The 25,581-nt window shown below is 33.0% G+C and overlaps 1 protein-coding gene across 1 annotated transcript in view; it reads right to left on the reverse strand.

Moving 5' to 3' along the window:
- LOC124537796 overlaps nucleotides 1-25,581 on the reverse strand; it is a 137,025-nt gene that overhangs the window by 57,570 nt on the left and 53,874 nt on the right. Inside the window, exons 9-11 of the mRNA XM_047114705.1 lie at nucleotides 24,715-24,846; nucleotides 23,993-24,487; nucleotides 15,993-16,152 (exon numbers count right to left, since the gene is read on the reverse strand). Coding sequence (XP_046970661.1) covers nucleotides 15,993-16,152; nucleotides 23,993-24,487; nucleotides 24,715-24,846 — 787 coding nt within the window. The remainder of the gene's footprint in view (nucleotides 1-15,992; nucleotides 16,153-23,992; nucleotides 24,488-24,714; nucleotides 24,847-25,581) is intronic.

Consider the following 25,581-nt stretch of genomic DNA (forward strand, 5'->3'; position numbering starts at 1 on the left):
CAAGAATAGGCATTTCATGTGTTTAATATGGATTTATAATTCATCTAGTGATGGAAGGAAACTTCGTGAGAAAACCGGCATTAATATCCAAGAACCCGCATAGAACCAGCGTGGTAAACTTCCCCTCAAAAGGGGAGAATAGACCTAGCAGCATTTACAAACTATTATTTTCCAAAAGCACTCGCTCATATTATATAATGACACCGAGAGGGTTTTCCACTAGACCCGTGCGATTAAATGTCAACAAATACACTATTAAATTTAATAATAAACAATAACAATCATGACACAAGTTATTAACAATAAATCGTAAAACGAACAACCATTATTACATAAACAAGTTATTGATATGATGATAAATAAATTAACATCGCCACAGATGCTAAATGCCTACCAATGTCGGATTTTTTTTTTGATATTGTATTAGACAACATGTTTTTCTAAATAATATAAAGCCCCGGTTTCACACATAAGAATTATTGATAAATAAAATATATATTATTATGATATTAATAATTGTACTCTGGAATGTCTTTATACTAGTGAATTAAATTTGGAATTGTATCATTAATAAAAAATAATTATTACCCTTTTTATGTAATTTTTATAATAGATAAATTACTTTAAAAAATCCGTGGGTTACCCTTTCGTTAAGAATGTTAAACAAGCCACTATCACTCTTTATCTGTACCGATAATACGTAATTTTAACGACTACCGACCACGATAAGAAACAGTTCTTAGGTATTCGTTGAACGCGTTATTCACTAATTGTTACGAACAATATTGATAACACTCGAAAAAAAGTCACATGTAAGATATATAGAAACGATCTATACGATCCACACACGGCACCGATCGATGCGCGAGAGCAACTGACAGAGAAAATCATCGGGCCATGCGCCGGCGCACGTATAACCCGACCGAGTTGTATGTCTCTGATTTCTGCGGTTATTGCGATAGGATGTGGTGCATTCCGTTCAGTTGGGTGTATTCGTGTTTATTCACCGTGTAACCAGTGTATTTTTAGTAAATACAGGGGCAGGTAACATCTTCTAGGGCCAAGGGCTTTAATTATGAGTCGTGCTTGAAAGTTTTTTTGTCACATTTATTTTTAACACGACAAAAGTATTCTGTTACATTGTAAAAATAATTATTGCTCTCGGCTTCAACAGGATACTTTAAGATTGATATGTAGATTTAATGTGTGTGAAATGTTTTTTGCAATGGATAGCGAATTAATATCACGTATATTGCAACTTTGCTTGACATAATTTAAGTAATTATTTTAAATTTCGAACGAGTGCTCCCTATTTCAATTCATGTTATAATCTATCTCTTTCCGATGTTTATAAATCAAAACCTATGTAGCACTTAAGGTACAATAGTTTTGGAAAAACATTCATATATACAATATATGCTATACTCGATGTAAATAAAACATTTTTTTTAACCGTCATAAGAAACAAACTAGAACTGTAGTTGTATTGAATCAAAAAAAAAAACTCTATGAAGAAAATATGAAAAAGAGATTTAAGATATTTTACTAAACAGTACTCTGTCCATTTTGCGCTGGGAGAATAAGGAGCTCGATTATGCATTGAAGCTTGAAGGACAAACATACTCAGAAACACACCGGTGATTATTTGGGGTACCTTCTCGGGTATAATGCGAAATAATCGTCAAAGTTTCATCACAATCGGATGACAGATGTCATCAAATGTATATTATTTATATTATAAATGTGAAAGTAACACTGTCTGTCTGACTGTCGTTCTTTCACTAAACCGCTGAACCAAATTTAAGGAAATTTGTTATGAATCAAACTTAAACTCCAAGAAAGGACATAGGTTATTTTTTTGACTAACACATGAAAACCAACAACCTAAAACGCGAGTAAAGTCGCAAGCGACTAATTTTAAATATTTCCAGATCTCAACTATAAAACTTGTAACTTTGTCATTTCCAAAGAGGTATCTATCATCGTTTAGAAAACGAATAAATATCGTAAATATTTATTTCGATATAATACAAGTTACATTTGACGCAGGTCAATGTTTTATTCTAATACATAGTCGTTCGCCTTGAATGGCATTCAATTGATTGAATAATTTCATGCATATTTATATACAGGTTGTAAAAATTACGTTATCAATAAAATGACCTCTGTGGACTAGTTATTTGCGTCACGTCATAATAGAAATGTATATTATATGACCTTATATGTACAGTGAGATTCGAAACGTGACTTTTGAGTGAATTTTTAAACGTGTTAATAAGTTATACTCAGTAGCATGCGATATCAAATCAAAGTTTCATCGAACGGTAGAAGAAATATGCTTTATATACAACAATATTTAATTATGATATCTGTAGCCCGTCTGAATATACCTACCACTCACTCATTAGATATTACCCAAACAACAGTTCTTCAGGTATTATTATTTCGATTTAAAGGATGAGTGAGCCGGTGTAACTACAGGCACAAGGGACGTAACATCTTAGTTCTCAAGGTTGGTGGTGCATTGACGATGAAAGGAATGGTAAATGTTTCTTACAGCGCCATTGTCTATGGGCGGTGGTGACTTCTTACCATCAGGCGGCCCATATGCTCGTCAGCCAATCAAAAGCATAAAAAAAGTTGTCTTTCTGACAGACTGGCGTCGAAGCGGTCATTCCCACGTGTCGGATGAAATTCTGTTCCATTTACATCCTCTGATGAAACAAGTATACGATTCAAGTGTATTATTACAAATTCGTTAATTTTTTTTCCTAAAATCCCATTACTATGTAATTTCGTACACATTTTCGATGTGGATCAATCAAACAACATGTACGTGATCTCAATACGTCAAAAGATCTAATTTGAGATGGATCGATTCGGATCAATAACACGGAAGACGGTGTCAACGCACTGCGCACGCGCAACAGCCAAACGTGTCAAAGTAATTGACCTAGCAATTATTTGAGAATAGGCACGGCCACTCATCGCTGTTGATAAATGTAAAAAAAAAAAAAAAAACATTACGTACTTTAAATAAATATATCAAAGTCAACTCTGGGTAATCATTCAGAATACTCTGTCATATCATCGATGGTCGGAATACACAGCAGCTTACAAATTTCCCACTGCTGGGCTAAAGACCTCTCCGTTTGAGGAGAAGGTTTTGGTTGATGAATGGACATATGGCAGAATTGCTATGAAATTATACACATGCAGGTTTCCTCACGATGTTTTCCTTCACCGCCGAGAACGAGATGAATTATAAACACATGCTGGCCTGGGATTGAACCTGCAATCATCGGTTAAGATGCACGCGGTCCAACCACTGTGCCATCTCGCCTCATTCGAAATACACCAACCAAAACATAACAAGTAATATATTGTGTAACTCTTTATTAATATCAGTCACGACTTCGAGATTAAACCTGTATCCGAAGGTGACATATCAGAGAACACATTAAATCTAATGACGATGGAAAAGCCGATACTAGATTTAATGCTCGGCAATTTCGTCGTCAGGTTTTCTGCCTATTGTAATATCGGTATAAGGAACATTTCTAATTACTGTATTTCAAAGCCAAATTACGAGTCTCTTTCAACATAACTAAGTATTTGATGAAAGTTCAATTTCAAGGTCAAACTGAAATGATTATATCATAATTATCATTACATAGTGTAAAACAAAATCGCTTATCCCTATCTATCCCTACGTATGCTTAGATCTTTAAAATTACGCGACGGATTTTGATGCGGTTTTTTTTAAGAGATAGAGTGATTCGAGAGGAAGGTTTTATATATACTTAATACATGGACAATATAGTAAAAAACACTGATAATTTTAGAAGTTAGTTATGTGATGCCGTAAATAAATAAATTCTGTAATATATTAGTATCAATTTTGCACAGGAGCGAAGCCGGAGCAGGTTGCAAGTTTACTTATAAATCTATAGAAGATCGATAAACTTTAGTGTTGATTAATGAAAGCCCCTAATCAAGAAAAAAAAGACGTTCATACTGAGCAATTAATTAGTCATTTTGAAGTCTCTCTTTGCTGCAGCGACCACGTGACTAAGCCGGTCCTTTAGTTTGAAAACAATGGGCTGGTAATACTGGCATTAACATTTGACGGGACGGCGACGAGACGACAGCAGGCGCCGCGCCGCGCCGGTGCGTCAACATTATTAAACGTCACTGTGTCACCTCACCAGCTGTTATATTTATAATTCGATTTCGATTCTCATAAAAGAGGCCGAGATTACCGAAAATGTAATATATCATATCTTATCATTTATAAAGTAGTTACTTCTATCTAAGAAAACAGACTTTATTGAATGATGGGTATCCAAAATCCGCTGAATATTTTGACACTATTTGTTTCTTGGAGACGGATTTAGCCAAACATTATTATACAGTTTAATTCGTATTCCTATCGTAGTGATACCACTTAGGTTTCGGGTCTGACATGTTCCTATAAATATAATTGTAATATTTTTTTTATTTGGCTCATTAACTCTAACCCCAATCTCATCCAGACTAATGTCTAAATACGTCTATAAAAAGACATTAAAATTCAAATCAAATAAAAAGGTAAAGGAATCGCTAATAAGCGATAATAGCCTTTCATGCTCCACATATATTTCCATACATTTAGACATACCTGATTGAAGTGGGAACAAGGCTGGCACATCAAAATGTCACGTCATAAAGTTCCGAAATATATCGAGGGAGAGATTTGGTTCCTTCTGCTTGGTCATAAGACAAGCCGGGTACGGGCCTTGAGGATCTATGCCTTGAGGTATACCTCCTTGCTCGGGTCTGTCCTCAACGTTAGCTAATAACTGACAATGGGTTTTGACCCAGTGAATAAAGGCCTAATTTACTCACGAAATATAGTAATACCACCCTGACCTGGTAAACTGTTAGGATTGACCGCGGCGCTGACTTACTAGAACTATCTATAGCCCAGATATATATCTCCAGAGAGAACTAATATAAATAAATTAAATAAATATGAGACAACATCACCTATTACACTGATCCTAATGTAAGTAGCTACAGCACTTGTGTATTGGATAATCAGAAATAACGACGGTACCACAAACACCCAGACCCAAGACAACATAGAAAACATGATAATCTAATGTAGATTATCATCAGTTTTCTCCTGGAATCGAAACCCATGAAAACCGGTGTACACACCACTCGACCACAGAGGTCGTTAGAACTGATCCATTTGCTTTCCTCATTGGTCTACCATTAAATTCTTTATCTGTCTTATAACCCTGCTGCTCCTTACGCAACGACTATGATTAATCGAACGTCATATATAAAAAGTAAAAGAAATATTAATCAATGACAAAAATGTATTTAAATTTCTCAATTAGGTGCATAATAAATCTCGAAAAATAATTAATCGGATAATAAAACATTCGTAAATGAAGGGGGAAAGTTTATTGTACATATTATATTACCTGATTTATTTGAGTTTGTTAACTTAATAAAATATTACAACATACTAATTACTGGTCCTATGTTTATCTGGTTTTAGGTTTAGCTGAAGCATAAAATCCACTAATATTATCATTAAACTATCATCATCAAGAATACTACTGCTGGAGGTTGGATCTGGACTTCAAGCAGTTGTTGTCTTACGATTAGTTCCCGAAGGAACCTCACGGCTTCCTAATAAAATCATCAGTGCAACGTCCTCTAATTCGTTGTCGCCATAAAAGAAACTTTCTGCATTTTTGTCGTCAAATCGAAGCCAAACTATTACTATGTCAATCAACCACGAGCAGTGTGATATATCTTAGTCATGCATAGTGTAATAAGATTTATCTATGATGAACTATTGAATTTTTTCGAGACTATATTTGAAAGACACTTTCAGCAAACTAGACACTTCAACCACACCCCGGATTTGATCTATAAATGATCAATTTATTGAGTACAAAACACGCTATTTCCTATACATATATTCGCCTTTGAAACCAATAGTTCATTAAACACCATATGTACACATACATTTAGTCTCATACCTACGTTCACCTTCCAGCTATTCACGGAACAATAATTTGTACATTTCAGCGCTGTAATTAAATTGCAATCAATTAAATACGCAATAATACTGAAAGTGTTAATTAATAAAAACTCGAAATGACAGCCCGTCATACTTTAAATTAAATTAATTGTCCGAATAAAATGTCCAAAAAGTCAGAACACGTGGCGCGTAATCCTTACCTCATTATACATTGCTCGTTAATATAAGAATCGAATCCATCTGATTGTATATTACATTTTAATTAATTAAATTGTACTAATTGATTTTAAAATTCGATTTATTTTAATAGAAAGTGCTTTAAATTGGTTATTGTATATCCGTGTTTAAAAGAGTCTAACTGATAATCACATTATAAGTATCTTGACTACAAATTTCTTTACTCAATTAATTAAACATATATATAAATTATTTTAGTCGAGACTCCTATAAAAATACCATTATTCTATTCACTACAAAATCTATAAATAATAATATTATGATTGTTGATATGTTAACGACATAAAATATAGTAAATGTAAAATCCTTTTTTGATTATTTTTACAATTGCAATGCTGATACTAAATATAGTAGAGTTACTGTATTGTCTATACAAGAACCTTCTTCTCGAATCACTCTATCTCATGAAAAAATTCGCATCAAAATCCGTTGCGAGATTTCAAAAGAAATTGAATATATCTAAGCATAGATAGGGACAGACACTGGTAAGCGACTTTGACTGTTGGCTTTGTTTGTTTCTGGGCTTTTACAAGCACTTTTGAATCGTCATTTAACAATTAAGTGAAGCTACCACCGGTTCGGAAAGCAGATTCTACCGATAAGAACCGGCGAGAAACTCAGTAGTTAATCTTTTTCAACATTTAAAAAATACAATCATATTAGTTAAATACAATTATATATGTATGTAATGTATCCTACCTGGAAGTCAACAGGTATTAATTCCAAGCTTTTTTATCACCTGAGAGATGGCCTAGTGGTTAGAACGCGTGCATCTTAACCGATGATTGCGGGTTCAAACCCAGGCGAGCTGATGACCGCTGATTCATGTGCTTAATTTGTCTTTATAATTCATCTCGTGCTCAGCAGTGAAGGAAAACATCGTGAGGAAACCTGCATGTGACAACTTTCATAGAAATTCTGCCACATATGTATTCCACCAACCCGCATTGGAACAGCGTGGTGGAATATGTTCCAAACCTTCTCCTTAAAGGGAGAGGAGGCCTTTAGCCCAGCAGTGGGAATTTACAGGCTGTTGTTGTTGTTATCATCTACAAAATCTTGTATCGAATAACATGCCTTTTTTACCAATGTATTTTTTATAAACGATATTAATTTACGAAACGTTAAAGTTATGTAATGATAGTGATTAATAAAGTAAGTATAGTACATACACAAAATCATACATTTGTAATTATTGTTTGTTGCTTAAATTAAATTATCGTACAAAGCAATCAATGTATGCTGTACATATTATTTATTTTTTGTATATCATCCGGTCTCCATGACCTAGCACACGGCAAGCTGCCGCGTGGCGACGCCGGCGCCGTCATTATCATAAACATGTTATTACACGTAAAAACTGACCTTATTGCCATTACCTTAAGGTCGTTTGGATAATAAAGGAATTTTATTTGTCTCCGTTTTAAGAAGGATTGCAATGTCACATGGTGTCAATATTTTTTTACTTTTTTTTTTATATTTGCTACTATTTCTTATGCTTAAAAGATTACCTGTTTATATTATATCCTGAACGCGATATAGTTGTCTTCTTTTCTTCATGACATAATCTATTATATATTAATATGTTTTATAAATGTGAAAGTAACTCTGTCCGTTCGTCGTTCTTTCATGACTAAACCGCTGAAACGAATTTGATGAAATTTGGTGTGAAGCAAACTTGTTCTCTAAGAAAGGACATTGGCTAGTTTTTTGCCAAACACATGACCAGCCTAATACCGTGGTAACGTCGTTACTTCTGATTATGCATCACACAAGTGATTTAGCTACTTTCATTGGGATCAGAGTAATGTATGTGATGTTATCTCCTATTTAAAAAAAAAAATACGAGCGAAACCACGGGCCGCTACTAGTAGTCTATAAAATGAAATCATATGCTTAAACTCTTACCTCTTAAATAATAAAACTTTGACTTTATGTACATAAGCAAATACCAAACTAACATTTATTTTGCAAAATATGGTTATACATTATCAAATATAAGGTTCATTCATCTAGCCGATTATGGTCAGGCGTACTAAAAAGGCTAATCTGCAACCATAATTTACATATGTCAGGCATGCTGCCTCGCTTAACCTGCGACCTGGCCACGCTCAGACACATTCATATTAGCTTATCTATCACGGAAACAATTCAACATTGTGTTGTAACAACGTTCGTTTCATACGTAAGCGTTACGTAGAAAGCTCTAAAACCTACTTAAGGATATACTAGAAGTTTTGCTTCTATGCCTGCTTATGTTTATATTTTTCTCTATTGCTGGTCATGGTAGAAATTTTTGCAAAACCGTTTGATTGTACCTACTCATCACATATTCTACATTCAAACAGTAAGAATCAGTAATGTTGTCTGCTTCTAATGAGCGAGGCAGTGTAGCTGTAGGCGCAAAAATTTTAGTTCCCAAAACTGGCGGCATATAGACGAAGTAGCAGATATTGATAAGTGATAGATATGGCAGTGCCAATGTCTATGCCAATCTATCAACACATTTAAAACAAAAACAAACACAACTGGACAGAAACCAAATAAACAAGTGTGTAAGAAAAAACAGGTGCGCTGCCAGTCTAATCGGACGGAAATTTGATACGACTAGAGAGATTGGTTCGGTATCAATCTCCTTACGTGCTCTCTGAGGCACGGGTGTATCAAAGCCAACTACATATCTCCGGACAGTTACTTATATTCTTGGCTTAACAGACTGCGATTTCATAACTTTTCTTTTTTTTTCGTTTTTGTAACTTATTTCTTCTTGAATAAGCACTTTTTGTCTGACTCTTTTCTTTATTTTTTCCTTTATTACATGATGAGTTAGCCTTTAAGAGTGATGTACATGGTAATATTTTTTAAGACAGGATGTATCTTGTAGAATTAGACACTTTGTATACCACATTGGCATCCCAAATAAATAAACTACGGACAATTACTGTTTTTCTGGACAGATTTATCTTACAATTTTTCTTGAGCCAATCAATATATAGTTATGTTTAATTAATTAATGATTTATAATATTCAATAACTTGTCACCGGAAGGATCGATATTAGAAGTGATGTTTCCGATTGCTCATAGTAAATAATTACTGATTATGAATATGGATAATGTTGTTATAAATATATTGCAATGCAAATTTAAGTGTTTCTATTTATGAGCGTAATATATGTTCTATCCTCTCAAAAGAAGAAAGGCTGTAAGTGCAGCTGTTGTATACCTACAGCTAGCTACTAAAGCTTAGCTACTAGCTACCTAAGCCTATTTCAAAGTAAACCTACTTTATTTTTTTCGTTTATAAATATGTTCAATTGTATTTAGATATATCATTATTGGTATTATTTAGATTGCGACTTAACAACGACCTCAAATTATTATTTAGCAATTGGTCTATTGCTAAATAATACGTGCAATTTAAAATTTATGTTTTCATCGAACAAATTTAATATAATTGAGGGTATTTCGAAATTATGCGTATTATTGTTTGTTATAACTACCATTTGCGTATTCTAGTGTAATTTAAGATTACACAATATTAAATAAACGGTTAAAAGAACGACCTTTGGTGTTGGAAACGACATCATAAAGTATCCTTTGAGTTTAATGGCGGTTACACACGTGGCGACTATTTGGATCAAGTTTATTTATAATGGCGCGTTTCCACTGGAATCTTTGGTGATTTTGTGTCCGAAAGAGTCTGTAATTGTTTAGAAAATCATGAACAATGTAACAGTGTCTTATCGATTCTTTCTTATAAGTATATATTATAAAAGCGAACGATTTTGACCCACGTCTATTGACTACACTAAAGTGACTTTTTTTGTGGAAACCATAGACCAGGTAGATGAAGATGAAGCCATACATTAGCAGTAATATAAAACTTTAAATACTGAATAAGTAATTTTTTGTTAAAAATATTTCATTACAAATACATATATACGTAGTTATATTAGGATCGTAAGTATACATTATATAATAAATAAAAAAGATTAAGTTACTGTTCATTGATTTTCAGGCAGGATATATATTACAATAAATTGATTACATATTATTCAGTGACAATAAAGCTACAATTCGAACCCTCAATCAAGATTATACCAAGATATTATATATATACATATTTTAAAATTCATGTATTGACTTATAGTAATATAATGCGTTCAACAAATTACACATCCACATAATTTTGCAATTAATCCAACGGTTGGTACCCACGTGTAGTCATATCAACGCTGGAGACAACAGATTAAAATAAAAGGACACGAGTCGGCGACGCGTCGGCGCCTGCGCATTGCTTTGCACTTTTTGGTCTGTTATTGAAATCATGGTTATGAGTTCGCTTCCTAGCCAATTATATTTGTGCTATTTGCGGTATATTGTATATTGACTGATGTTTTCAACTATTTATTAATAATATTATTAGAATCAATTGAACACGTCTACGTAATTTGATTGGTCGAATATTTTAATATTACACAAGAATTTTTAAGCAGTTTATTTGCGGTTTTTGTCGCTATAATTTACATGTCGAAAAAATGTTTTATTTTACAATTATATTCAAAAGTGCAAGATCCTCGCATAAATATTATTCACCCAGGATTATTTTTTGATATATTTCTAGATATAAGACACAGAATCTGTCCAAAATTTTGAAAAATATAATTATGGTAGCAAAGATTGAAATATGGTCAGACAATTTTAGTAATTTGAAGTTAACCAAGAAAATGAACGCAGCGTAGTATAATATGATACTCGAGAGCGGATAAAGGCCTTGCGGTCAGACGGCTAATGCGTTTCAACGTGTAAATCTCTGCTATGAGGAAGCTGTGGTCTACAGATCTTGTGACGAACTGTTCGTGAAAGAGTTTATAATAAGCATTATAATTTCATTAATTATTTATTTAATGATATTATTTATAATCATTAGGTCCGTACATCCGCGGTTTCGAACACGTTTTAGGGTGTTGGTTATCATGTGTCAGGTAAAAAAGAAACCTATGTCCTTATTATTAAGAAACTACAAATGAGTGATACAGAATGACTGCTTTGTTGATTGTTCACTTACACGTAGTCTAATGACTTGATGATATGTCAAGTTATCGAAACCGGAGTAAGACTGAATGAGCTATATCAATAGCGGTACCTGCTTTTTAGTCACGTTTATAGCAGTCTCAACTACCCAACTTTCGGGCTACTATTGGGAAATTCCTAACAGTGGCCCGATGTGAAAGACCTTTTATCTTGGAAATCGAATCCAGGATCATATAGGCTGCAAGTGACTCATTACAAGAATAAAAGAGATGATAATTAATATACATAAGGGTCAATTTAATAACATTAAAACTATATCATAAATTCGCTTCTGAATACAGTATAGAAATAACGATAATCATTAGAAGCCATCGAGAAGCATTTTGTAATGAAATATCGATGTAAAACCCATGAGAAACAAGACCCCGAACACCAGAAGAGGTCACGAGAATTGAACTTTCACCTTTCCGAACACGAAACTAAACAATTTAACCAAATGAACATTGCCTATACACATTGCTATGTTACGTTTCAAATAATGCTCTGTATAACGCTAATCTATTTTGATATCAACCTCGATACTATATTGGAAAAGTTATTAAGTATCTTAAGGCCTGATGGATAATCACATTAATGTATTAATTGAAAATTTGTTATTATGTAAGCCAGCCCAGTTCAATCTTAAGCATTACAAGTGCCTGTGTGAAGGCAGTGTTGTGGCCATCACAACCAAAATAAGGTGATCCCAAAATTAAATCATCGTCGGTGTCTGTGGTACCCTGTAAGACAATCCAAGTTTATTATAACCCTTAGATTGTATTTCCCTTGTAAGTCGAATATGACTAATTTTCACAGTTATGCCAAAGTGGCGTCAGCCAAGTTTGTGACTCCGCAAACTCGAGAAATAGTCCTGTGAATATAGTTTAAAAAAAATAAAATATTTGTTTATTTACTTTGGTTTATTTTTATTTATTAATTTATTAAAATTTAATAAATATATTGTGCATCACTGGAGCCTGTGAATGCCTAAACTGTTTTTTTTTAAATTGTCGTATTTTTAAATATGGGTTTCTAGAAAAAGGAAAATTGGAAAAGTTACGTAGAATTAATTTTACTTACGAACCGGCACTGTTAAGTTCATTTAATATCTATGAAACAAAATTTTTGACTTACGAATTTGAAGTATATTTTGTTAGTAATTTTATTGAAATTAATTTAATTCATACTTATATTAATGGCAACACTTTAAATATGTCAACAATAAAAATGGCGGCCGCGTCGTAATTCCAAAGTCTATTTAGTTATTGCCGTTCTCTGCCGTTTGGATTCACCGGATGTAACTCAGTAGTCCAATCTGTTATTCTATTTGTAGTTCGTTTGTTTATTATTTTGATCTTTTTGCGATCATTCGAATGGGATCAAAACGATTTCCATTATTTTACAACGAAAAAGGCGGCAAATACTTAAAATTAATATTCTATATTTAAATTTCAACCGATTATTTTAAAAAAATCTGTTTAACTCAATTTTTTAGAAATATTATAAATAAAATTCCTAAAAACCTAATTTAAATAAGATAATCTGTTATACAATAAATAATTGGGTTCGTTACCCTACACCATTTTTTCACGTAATTTATTATTATTTTGAACGAAGAGATTGTGTTGTAGTGTGCAGCGTATACCGTACTCACACATGCACACCTCCGATACTAGTGTCGTAAACTCATTACGCTTGTTTATAGCTAATGGCGGTAAATATGAAAACTGAGATTGATTGCTAATAAAACATGTAATTGCCTTCTTACGATAGAACTTAAGTAGCAGTTTCGTAATATTAAAACAAGGTCCGGTCAATGACCTTTGGTATTTATAAATTACATAGTTAGATTTTCGTTGTAAATATAACTCTGGAATGTTATGATATTTCACTTACAATAAATCATTCTGATGACGTTTCAAATTGTTATTTAGTGAAATGTCATTGAATCTAATATAAAGTTGAGGCTACATTGTGGGAATATCAAATGCTGTTGTCTATAGAAAATTATGTTATATTATGTAATTTGAGATAATCTGTACCATGCAATATAAAGTAACGAAATGAGGTTATCAAAAGGTACAGCAAATTTGAATTTAAAATATTTTTTTCAATACTTATAATACACATGGTTTTTCTAATTATGGGCAGGTTTAAGCACTTTATTAGGTAGGTACAATAAAAACAAAACTTTAAGTTTTTTTTAAATGATAATATTTAATTTATCAAACCAAATACGAATAGGTTTGTGTAAAAACAAATACCCCGAGTGTTGCCAGATAATATAAAAGATAAATAAAATTAATGTATATTTACATATTACGAATCCAACACGTATATATATACATAAACACGCGGTCGAAACCGAAAAACAATCCGGCAACGAGCCGAAATTGCTTTGTGGAAACGTCAAAAATAAAATCCCGACGAGTTACGGATTCGTCAAATATTGGCAAAATATTTCGCTGCGGAATTTTTGGACGGGAACTGTTTTCTGTTTACAGTCTGGCTGTTCAATGTTACCATATTTACAAGGTAAACAGAGAGGAATCTGGCAAATTGGGAATTCACGCCTCAAATATACACTACCCCCTATTACATTTGAATCAAAAAAATGTTTTCTATGTTCACCTATTTTGTGCTTACGTTTTTAGTAAATGATATTTCGGTTTCAGTTTCATGTTTCTGGTGCAATATTTGTCTATCCTTTTTTTAATATACCCATGGGAAAGAGATAGGAATATAGTCCTGTGATTTTTTGTTTTGTTTGTATTGGTACAACAACAGTCTGTAAATTTCTTACTGCTGGGCTAAGGCCTCCTCTCCTCTGAGAAGGTTTTGGGACATATTCCATCACGGTTTTCCAATGTGGGTTGATGGAATACACATGTGGCAGAATTTCTATGAAATTAGACACATGGAGTATTGGTATTGTCATTGGCTGAGCCATCAAACCAAAACAGAACAATACTAATTATTGCCGTTTGATGAACTGAGGAGTGACCTTCCAAAACAGGCTCGCACAAAGCCCTACCACCAAATGAGATACTAATATCTGAAGTACTAATACTATTAGTTCTGTTATTGGTTTAATCAAATAGCTTACCAATATATTGCAATGTTAAATTTGTTTTGGAATCTAATGAATGGAAAATTGTCCTTCAATGTATATGTCGACAACTAACCGTCAGTTAATATTAAACGCTCGTCGCTTATCTCTTCGTCGGCCGTAATCAACCTATGACCATTCAGATTAAAGGCAAATTAGGTAATCTGTCTTTGATCAGCGTTTCAGAAACTGGCAATGAATTAGATCACCAGACGGGAAGAAGATTAATACATCTATTCAAACCACAAGAGCACAAAAGCCAAATAAGCAACATTTGGCATCGTTTGACGCGATACCATTGGTCGTTATCAATCTATGATATTCATTATCGATTTATAAAAATATTGCATTTTACCGTAATCAATGAAAACTTATCCACGATTATATAATATAAATGATGAACTGTATATGTTTAGTTTGATCTGTCTTACCGTAAGACATCTGAGATGGCCCAGCGGGTTCAAAATCAGGCAAGCACCGCTATATATATTTGCTTAATTTGTGTTTATTATTCATCTCGTGCTCGGCGGTGAAGGAAAACATCGTGAGGAAACCTGCATGTGTCTAATTTCATCGAAATTCTGCCACATGTGCATTCCACCAACCCGCATTAGAACAGCGTGGTGGAATATCTTTCAAACCCTCTCCTTAATGGAAGAGGGAAATGTGCAGGCTGTTACTTTACTTTACTTACTTTATTTTTACCCTAAGACGCTTTCATTTCTAGCCTATAGTATAAAATTAATTTATGTTAAAATTCGAAATATACGTAAAAGATCTTGTAAAGCGGACATGCAATAGATCTTATGGTCACCTTCTCGAATAGATATTGGCGCCGAGAGAAATATTAAAAATTGCTAAATGTGTCACCAATACGCCGTCAGCTTTCAAATAAAATGACACGTCAACAGGTATTAAAATGGAATACTAATACTCGAAAAATGCGTAAGATCAGAAGCATTCCATTTTCAAATATGTTTTTTTTTATTTTTTTTCTTGTAAAGCGTTCGGGCTATGGCCAGTGGTTACCATCATCCATAGATATTAGCACTAAGAGAAATAATAATCATTGCTTAACGTGTCACCAATCGCCGTCAACCATCAAGTAAAATGACACGTCACTTGACCCTAAAGTTACATTAGCTCACTTATCCTTCAAACCGGAAAACAATAACACAAAGTATTTGTTTGGTGGTAGATTAGTGATAATGATGGTAACCAAACGGGCTGGCAGTTTCACTTTAAAATGTTAACTTTGACATACGATGTGATTCATTCAATATAATAGTCGATTGTATTTTATAAAGTCATACTGACTTTTCGTAGAGGCTCCTGATAATATTTACGAGCAAACATTATTTAAATATTAATTGCAGTGATAATTAACATAAGTGTCATTAACATACATAACGTAAATATTTAAATCCTTAATTTATTGTATTTTAAATTAAAATTTCTAATTCGTAGTTTGCACCATTTAGGTCTTCTTTAGTATCTGAAACGCGAGCAGTTAAATGGTAGGTACTTACCAGCGAAAGGAACATCACAGACATATTCTTCCACGCAGTTGTCGGTGTTACCACTGCGATCGGTGGCACCACTCGCCACGGAGACAGCTGACGGCGCGCGTAGCAGGATAACTTCGGTTTCAGTTTGACTATCCCGTAACATAGATCTTCTCTTGTATTCCTGTAAAACAAAAATCTATTGCAACATTATATAAGCATCTTTATGAAATAAGGTGGTCATGCAAATGAGCCACTTGTTGATAAGTGGCCACCGCTCATATACAATGGCGTTATAAAAAATATTAACCCTGTCACACATCGCCTATCCGCCATCAACGTTGGAAACTAAGATGTTTTGTGTCCTGTGTGTGTAGTAACAATATGTTTAAATAAAAATAACATTATTATAATTACTATATTTCATAAGAGACGCCAAGGTTTTGATATATTAGGTATGTATGATGTAATTGATATTTTTAGGTTAAAATGCGGTGATTAAGTCAAACTGCTCGATTTCCGCTATGGCGATCATTCTCATCAGACACGCTTACTGCCAGAGTCGGATTTAAAGGTGTGGAGGCTCCGGGGCCACAAACACCCTAATAATTATATTATCATGAATTAATTAGTTTTTTTTTATTTCAATCAGTAAGCTATGAATTGTTTCGTATTTGTATCGGTAACTTTTAAAATATTAAATAGTAACATTATTACAATTTGACTATATCTCAGTATTTGTTAACTTGCTGAAAACCGTGGCCCCCTCTCATGTGGAGGCCCCAGGGCAGTTGCCCCGGTTGCCCTCCCCTAAATACGGCCCTGCTTACTGCAATATCCAATATAATCCATATCACTGATTATACTATTGAATAACTTTTTGACAAGACAAGAAAAGAACCTTACACGGAACTGGCTTTACGCGCTATTCGAGGCACTTTGGTTATATCAGCTGTGAAACTCCAGGCTGCTTTGAGAATTCCTTTACAACCCAACAAATTTTGATTGGTTTAACTTGGTATTCAAACCTAGAACCTTAGGATCTGCAAGCTTATAAGCTAGATACTATCAACGGTCGTTGATAAAAAACAGTGAAATGTACTGAACCTATTAAGAGTAATAATTAATATACCCCAAAACGAAAACTTTCCAATAACATTAGCTTATATTAAAATATAAGCTGTCAGTATAACATAAGGTATATTAAATATTACAATAAGTTATTTATAAGTTCGAAGCTGTAATCAGTTTTATTTATAATTGATCTCAATTCATTTTAGATATCTACTAAGCATATAGATTGATAATAATCAAAGGAGACAAAATTTTGGTAAAACATACGGTCTTTTCTTTTGAGAGACGGTTTGGAACTTCTCCACTGTTCTACTGGTGATACATGTGGCTCATCATAACATATTGAAGAATCAACAAATGCACTCATCAAATTAAATGATCAAATATATGACCATATTAACCATACCCTCTCCTCTGTGTAAATTATATACAATTTCTGACAAATTCTATTCATGATAAGATTTATGTTTCTAAGTATTTTATGTCTGTAAGTATTCTCAAAAGATGCACGAAGAGATGTATACAATAACCATACTTGATATATATTTAATTTGTAATATAGTTAAGTGTACTTGTTAATACCATTATCAACTCTATCAATTATTACCATTAAAAAACAAACAAGGTATTTTGTATTTATTACACATTATCCTTTAACTCTAAATAAAAGAAAATCAAACCATTTCGGTTCTTATTAAAACTTTTATCGATGTTTAAAATTATTAGTTGTAAGTTGTAAAAAAAATATTAGGCACAGAAGAATACACAACGCCATATATAATATATAATATTACATTATTTAAAACACATAAGGGGTATTTCAACAATGTAGTCCGTGGAAATCACATTATACACATTGTATAAACTATTTATCTTTATAAACTAGCTTATAACGCAACTACAAAATTAGGAATTAAAAAAACAGGAGCATTCTTACCTGTCCACTATTATATTCAAATCTTCATAATAACTTATAACAATAAAATAAAAAGTTATAGTCCCTACTCCTAACAAAAGTAATAAGCTTAAAAAAGTATTATTACAGCAATAATACTTTTTTATTTGAAAAATAATAAAATATTGTAATACTCAAAAAAAATGTTTCCAAAACGATGTAAATATTCCAAAATATATAAATGGAAATGATTATACGCTATTTATAGCCCGCTGCTTCACTAGTGTTTTAAGAGTTGGGGTCAAGGTTCAAACTTGTTTCATAACATACCGTTCAGTGATTACTTTCCCATTTATGATATTAATATAGATGTTAACAAGTCCATGACCACATATTAAATATAATATCTTACTTGGTTTTGTTGGTGGTTTTTAATTCGATACCAATGAGTTACAGTAATTACTCGTTCTGATCATGATAACTTTATTTAAATTAGAATTGAAACAATTTGAATCAAAATAATCTGACAAGTCTATATGGCATTTTTTTGTCAAAATCTGTACTAATATTATAAATGTGAAAGTAACTGTCTGCCTGTCGCTCATTCGCGACCACACCGATGAACCGAATTTGATAATGTTTGGTGTGAAGCAAACTTGAACTCTTGAGAACTTGAAGAAAGGACATAGGCTACTTTATTGTAAAGTAAAAGTAAAGTAACAGTCAGTACATTACCCACTGCTAAGATAAGGGCTCCTCTTCCATTAAGGAGATGTTTTCGAACATATTCCACCACGCTGTTCCAATGCGGGTTGGTGGAATGCACATGTGGCAGAAATTCGATGAAATTAGACACATGCAGGTTTCCTCGCGATGTTTTCCTTCACCGCCGAACACGAGATGAATTAGAAACACAAAATAAGCATATATATATAGTGGTGCTTACCTGGGATTTGAACCCGCAATCATCGGTTAAGATGCACGCGTTATAACCACTGGGCCGTCACTTTTTTGCCTAACATATAATAACCAACCACTATAACGCGAGTGAAGCCGCTGGTGAAAACTAAACAAATTATAATTACTGTAAAAGGCAGTGAATCCCTAATTTCAGAAAAAGTCTTCTTGACGCTCTAAGAAAATGTTAACTATTCTACGGATGGCGATTCTTTTCGAAAAAGATCGATTCTTAAATCGATTCAAATCGTGACCTAATGAATCGATTCACAAAAAAATCGAGGTCTATAGGATCGATTTCCGAAAAATCGATCTTTTTGTCAAGTTTTCGTTTATAATGTAATATTTTATTAAAAGCAAGGTACATATTATAATTTAACGATCTCTTATCAGTAAAATCGAAGAATATGCGAATATGCGAAGGAATCTAAACATACAGCCATCTCGCGAGTTTTTGAATGATTAATTCTTTAAACGGCAGCACTCTTATAATACGGATAAACTTAATTAATTGTAAATAGTTTTATGGTTTATACCAATAAAAATCGAATGTCGATTTTCAAGGGTGAAATATCGATTCACCGAATCGATTCAGTACTACATATCGATTTAAAAAATCGATCTTGTTGGCTCCAATAATCGATTCTTCGATTAATCGATTTCAGATCGCCATGCCTAAACTATTCCTTCAACGCCTGTACATCACCAATCTTGAGAACTAAGATGTCATGTCCCTTGTGCCTGTAGCTACAAGGGTTCGAATTAAGGATTTTTGAATATGATTTGAACTTTCTAGCCACTGAAGGATAACAACAAAAATAATAAAGTCTCAATTATTAAAATGGAAAAACTAAAATAGTTAATAAAACTAAATTTAATAATACAAACATTAAGAGTTCCTTCAGTAAGACTTTTGGATATATCGGTTAACAAAAATACAAATAACCCTATGCTATATACGAAATGAAAAACCTACTTCTTAATATACATAAAACAGAAAACGAATCATATGTTAGTGAATCATTATTAATGAAACAATGGAACATCATGAGCTTAATTAATTTCGTTTCAACTTTAAAACGTCTTTATAAACATTTGCCTGATTATCTTATAAGGCGCTAGAAATGAGTTTCAAGATTGTTGTATAGTACGACACAACGATGTAGCATCGGCAAAATCCGTAAAACCGATCGCATCCGAATTAAGAACGCTATCCCAAATTATCAATATTTATTTCTCATGTAAATATTATCTATACAAACGTAATGACTTGTAATATCATATGACCTAATATATTCGTCAATTTGACGCGCCGATTTACATGCACTTACTTTCTCGGGTTGAACTGCCGCGAGAATCCATAGCGACAAAAGCGTCGAATGCCTCGATCTATTTCTGTTGGTTGTGTAAATCGGCAGTAATCGGTTTTATTGAATTTGCTGATGCTACATCTAAGTTGTGTCGTACTATATGTATATATCTAGAAATATCAAATCAAAGATATTCTTGATCTTTTCATTTATATATATTTAGCTAAAACAACGAAGCTTACTTGAAACAGATCATTTTTTTATTAATATATTGACCATGATGTACGAATATCTTCTATATAACTAAGATGTAATTTTACAGGAGGCGAAATAAATATTTTAATAATCAATTGTTTTTTTTTATTTATAACATAATACTCTTTTAGCTCAATTTCGAAAAAAAAAATGTTATTTAGGAGATTCGTACACCATTGTCGATATAATATCTATTTTCACTATTGTATTGAGATTAATAAAAGTAAAAGTCTAAAAATCGTTATTAGAAATACTTTTATAATCGCTGATTAAATGTCAGTAACTTTAATCAAATCTGGATATGATTTGGATAATAATACGCTACTGACAGTCAGGTATTAAACCAGAAAGAGTGCAAAAACTCATAACGGTATAATCTGAGGCCATCGGTAAGGCGCCCAGTGGTGCTATTACTGATATAGCATACTGTTACTATCAAATGTTGCGAATTGCTATCAAAATTTAATAAAAAAACAAAATAAGTATAATGAACCTATGCATCATCATCATTACATAGTATAAAACAAAGTCGTTTACCGCTGTCTGACCCTATGTACGCTTAGACCTTTAAAATTACTCAACGGATTTTGATGCGGTTTTTTTTGAATACATAGACTGATTCGAGAGGAAGGTTTTTGTATATAATATATATTGACAATATAGTACAGAAATACTGATAATTTTAATAGTCTCTAATGTGATATCGTAATATATTTTGTAGTATATTTAGTATCAGCATCTTACCTACGCACGAAGCCGGGGCTGTAATACTAAATTATCCACAACATACATATATCAATCTGTAATAAATATTTGATAGCAACTGATGCTATGATATAACCATAATAACACCATAGGTCTCTTAAAAACATTTAAGAGCGCAATAGACCAGGACACTGCTTGCACCCGGGCTCATGATACCTCTTAAGTACAGTCGGGGTAAGAAAAGGTTCGTCACCTTAAGATCTATTTTCGTGTGTTCAGTATTAGCAATAATCTGCTTTACGTATCGAAAATATATGACACTGACAAATATATTTTGACAATTCAATAGAAGATATAATATCTAATTTAAATTTGTAATGACTAATTACGCCATTAAAAACATTTCATGTTGATATAAAACTAGACGTAGTCCAAAGATGTTACATTAAATTGAACCAAGTTATCATACTGTGTAAGTTTAATTTTATATGCAGTTGTCAGTTTAGCGCTTTAGTATCAAAAGGTACTAAGAGTTTACGATTTGATAAAGGAAAGGATGAAAACTGACGAAGTTTTTCTTACTCTGACTGTACCTACATATTTTAAAACACAAAATCGTACAAACAAAAATGATGTTTCATAATATTTTATAGAACGTAAAAAAAAAACTGAAAGGAGAAAATAAAAACAAAGAAAAATACAATAAAGATATTTATTTTATAAACGAAATAAAATTAGAAATAATACAAGTAAAGACTTAAAATAAAAAATGGTAAATCATAAGGAATACATACTCGATATCTATTTTATTATATCAAAGAGCTATAACATTGGTAATTCATTCAAATGCTATTTGAACATTTTAATACTCCAATTGGTAATCAATTTAGTAAGAATCAGTGCAGACTTCAGACAAAACAAGCCGCATTTCGATTTGACTTAAAAAAATACACATCTAATTATTTTCCTATCACATTTTTCAGTCATTTTCATTAATATTTTCATTCACTTGCTAATCGTAATACCGCCTCTTATATTATGTATAGAATTAGTTCTACAAATTGAACTAAATATGAGGTTTAATTATTATAATAAGTAGTTCAATTTAAGATCTAATTCCGACCAAACAATGTGATTTATATGTAAGGCACGTTGTGTTTTTAATACTCTCCGGAGAGTTCGTCTCAAGACTGTTTTGACTTATGTCTACTTTACTCTATAAAAACTACAGCTAGTCTACTCATGATACTGTCATGTCGGTAGTAAAAAAGAAAATTGTTCTGTAAATCATGGACATCGCTATAATATTCTATTTTTAAATGCAATTCACAAAACAATTTCAAACTACGATAACTAGTATATAATAAAAAATTTACTTAACCTATTCAGCACCTTAAAACGTTTAAAAAATGAAAAAAATTAAATTGTCTATTTACAGGAAGTCAAAACCAATATTTCATTCGATATAGCACCATACGCGTAGTCTAAGAGACAATCACAAGACAGACATACATCCGTCCGACAGCTTAATTATATATATGTATAACTAAAAAAATCATCAGCTATTCGTAACATCGCCTTGCGATTTCTTTCGAATTCGTATTTCTTCAACAACTTCCATTATTAGCTGAAATTTTCAAAGGTACATTTATTAGGAGCCATTCATTTATTACGTAAAATGATTTAGGGAGTCTGTAAAAGACCATATCTTATGTTTTCTAACAAGAGAATGGGAAGGAGTTTTGATAGTTCTTAAGTAAGATAAAAAAAATGCGCAGAGTTAAAATTATTTGAAAAAACGCCATTGCCGAGGTTCGCTCAGATACTTTAGAACCTTCAAAATTACAAATAAACGTTTCAAAAATTGTTATTTTGAAAAATAAGCCAAACGTGTATTTTTCTTCAGATTATTAAGTAAAAAATATTAAAGAGATCGGTCTATTCTCATTTTATCTTATACAAGGTGATTGGAGGGGGAAGGAGGAGAAGGGGAGGAGGGGATTCAAAAAAGAGCGAAAATAGTCTCACGTCATAAATGAATGGTCACTAAGAGTGTTGTATATAATATATGTATATAATAATAACATGCTCATGCAATTTCGAATCCTATGGGCCTAGACAAAGTCACACAACATTGTAGGTTTTATTTACATATAAAACCTATATACAATCAAGTATTTTTAAGACCAATCTCTTTTATATTACGACCAATTAACAGAAGATTAGTATTAAAACTAAGTTCATTATCGCTTCGAGAATTAACAAGTGCACTTTGTCTAGCACGCCCCCCCTTTTTTATATAATAATTAAGTTTTTCTGTGTGTTTTTCTGTGCTTAACCCATACACTTCTTGGCAATTATTTAGCTGGTGAAACTGTTTTCAACACAATGCGCACTGATGAAGTGATAAGTGCTTTTGTTATTAATGGAATTTGGTTTTACAATTCGCATGATGTTACCCATTCTGCTCTTACAGATATATGTGCGATACATTATATGTATACATATATGCCCAATTAAAAATACTTTAACAATAATATTTATTGTGTACACGTGCCCAGCACAAAACAAATCATTAGGCAAGTTTTTACTCATTTCACCATCTATGCGTTTTTGATGCACCAATATTACAAAATTAGTAATGATAAATTCAATGTATGGCTTATTAGTATTTTTAGGGTGAATATAAACTAGCATGACAAAAACAACAAACATTTTAAGCCTAATTATCATTCCAGGTATGAACAGAAAACCTAAAGTCTATAAATTGGGCGAGCTAAACGTGACAAGGGAATTTTGGTGCAGAAAAATCTTCAATCAGGACTAACCTGACTCAGTGGCCGGATCCGTTCGTGGATGCTGTTCTCCGCTTGTTTCGCTGACGGTGGCGGATGGTCGGGTGTGGGAGGCTGTTCGTAGTGCGTCGGCGACAGCGGCAAATCCGCCCTCGAGCCATCAGAATACCGTTCACACTCACTCGGACTATTCATCGACTGATCGTCCAACAAACTCTCCAAGGACGATCTCTCTTGGTTCGAGTATTTCCTCACTCTCTTGTCAGCCATTCTAGTTTCGAAATTCTCGTATTGCGGTCCAAACGTGTTCCGTCTCAGCTTCCTACGGGGATTCTGTTCTTTTATCACGACATTTTCATACATAGCCGTGATCGCAACCGGCTGCGTACGGTTTCTGAGACTCGGCCGAGGATTTGGCACGGGGATGGCTCTAGGCGAATTATGGTTCTCTTCGTACTCCGAATACGATAGCTTGCCGTCGACGTACTGGTCGACAGATCTACCGTGTTTGAGGTAAAGTTTAGCACCCTGTAACAATGAGACTTTATTGCAGAAAAGCATTTCGACGCTTAAATACATAATTATGGTCACGTACAAATACACATATAAAAACAAATAAATTGGCATCTCATATAATTATAGTTGAATATTCAATAATACTATATAAAAAGATAAAATCTCGTGAACTTATTAACTAGAGCTAAAATTCCAGTTTATGGACACCTGCTGTTCCTAATTTGGACGACTGAACTCACCTGTATTTCATCCAAGTCGTCCTGACTCCTTGCATGGGCTCTCAGCTCATAGCTGTACCCAGAGGATGGAGAATTGACGTGGGTAGGGGACACAGACAAGTTCCTTCTGGGGGGCTTCTTGGGAGGGGTGGGCTGCAGAAATGATATATGCGTGAAGAGACATTCACTTGGGAAATCGATAATGAAGTAAGGGTGATATAAATAAAACTACGAAACAATAACGACCCATCCATGACATTTTGTTTGCTGTTTTAAGATAAATAAAATCTGACAATGATAACTGAGAATTTATTCTTGCTTTCCTTGCACCCAGTGGTTTTAAAGACTGAATTATATTTAAACATTGTCACGTGGAAAAGAGATTTACAAGAATACTGGCGACCTGACCGGCATCGCACGATTGCAATAACGATACTAAATCTACTGCATAACTTTTCTTATTTCTTTACTATATTGTCCATGTATATACAAAAACCTTCTTCTCGAAATACTCTATCAAAAAAATCCGTTGCGTAATTTTAAAGATCTAAGCATACATAGGAACACACTTTGTTTTATACTATGTAAGACTGTAAGGACTAGTCTGAATTAATAAAAGGCCATATGATAACGTCAGTCTTACATATAAATTGATATCGTAAAAACAATTCAACTGATTAGTTTTTAATGACGATATAAGTGACCTGAATCTATTCCTATAAATCCTAATGGTCTTAGATCAGATGCAGTAAAGCCAAGAACAGAATAATTTAGGAAAATAGACGGAAACCGCGTCTATATATAGCAGAACACACTGTCGTCACGGAACGAGATAAGTGTTCGCAATTGCGTAATTGTGAATTTCAACGATTGTGAAGAACGCTTAGC

Source organism: Vanessa cardui, chromosome 19 (genome assembly GCF_905220365.1).
Source record: "Vanessa cardui chromosome 19, ilVanCard2.1, whole genome shotgun sequence".
Classification (NCBI taxonomy): Eukaryota; Metazoa; Arthropoda; class Insecta; order Lepidoptera; family Nymphalidae; genus Vanessa; species Vanessa cardui.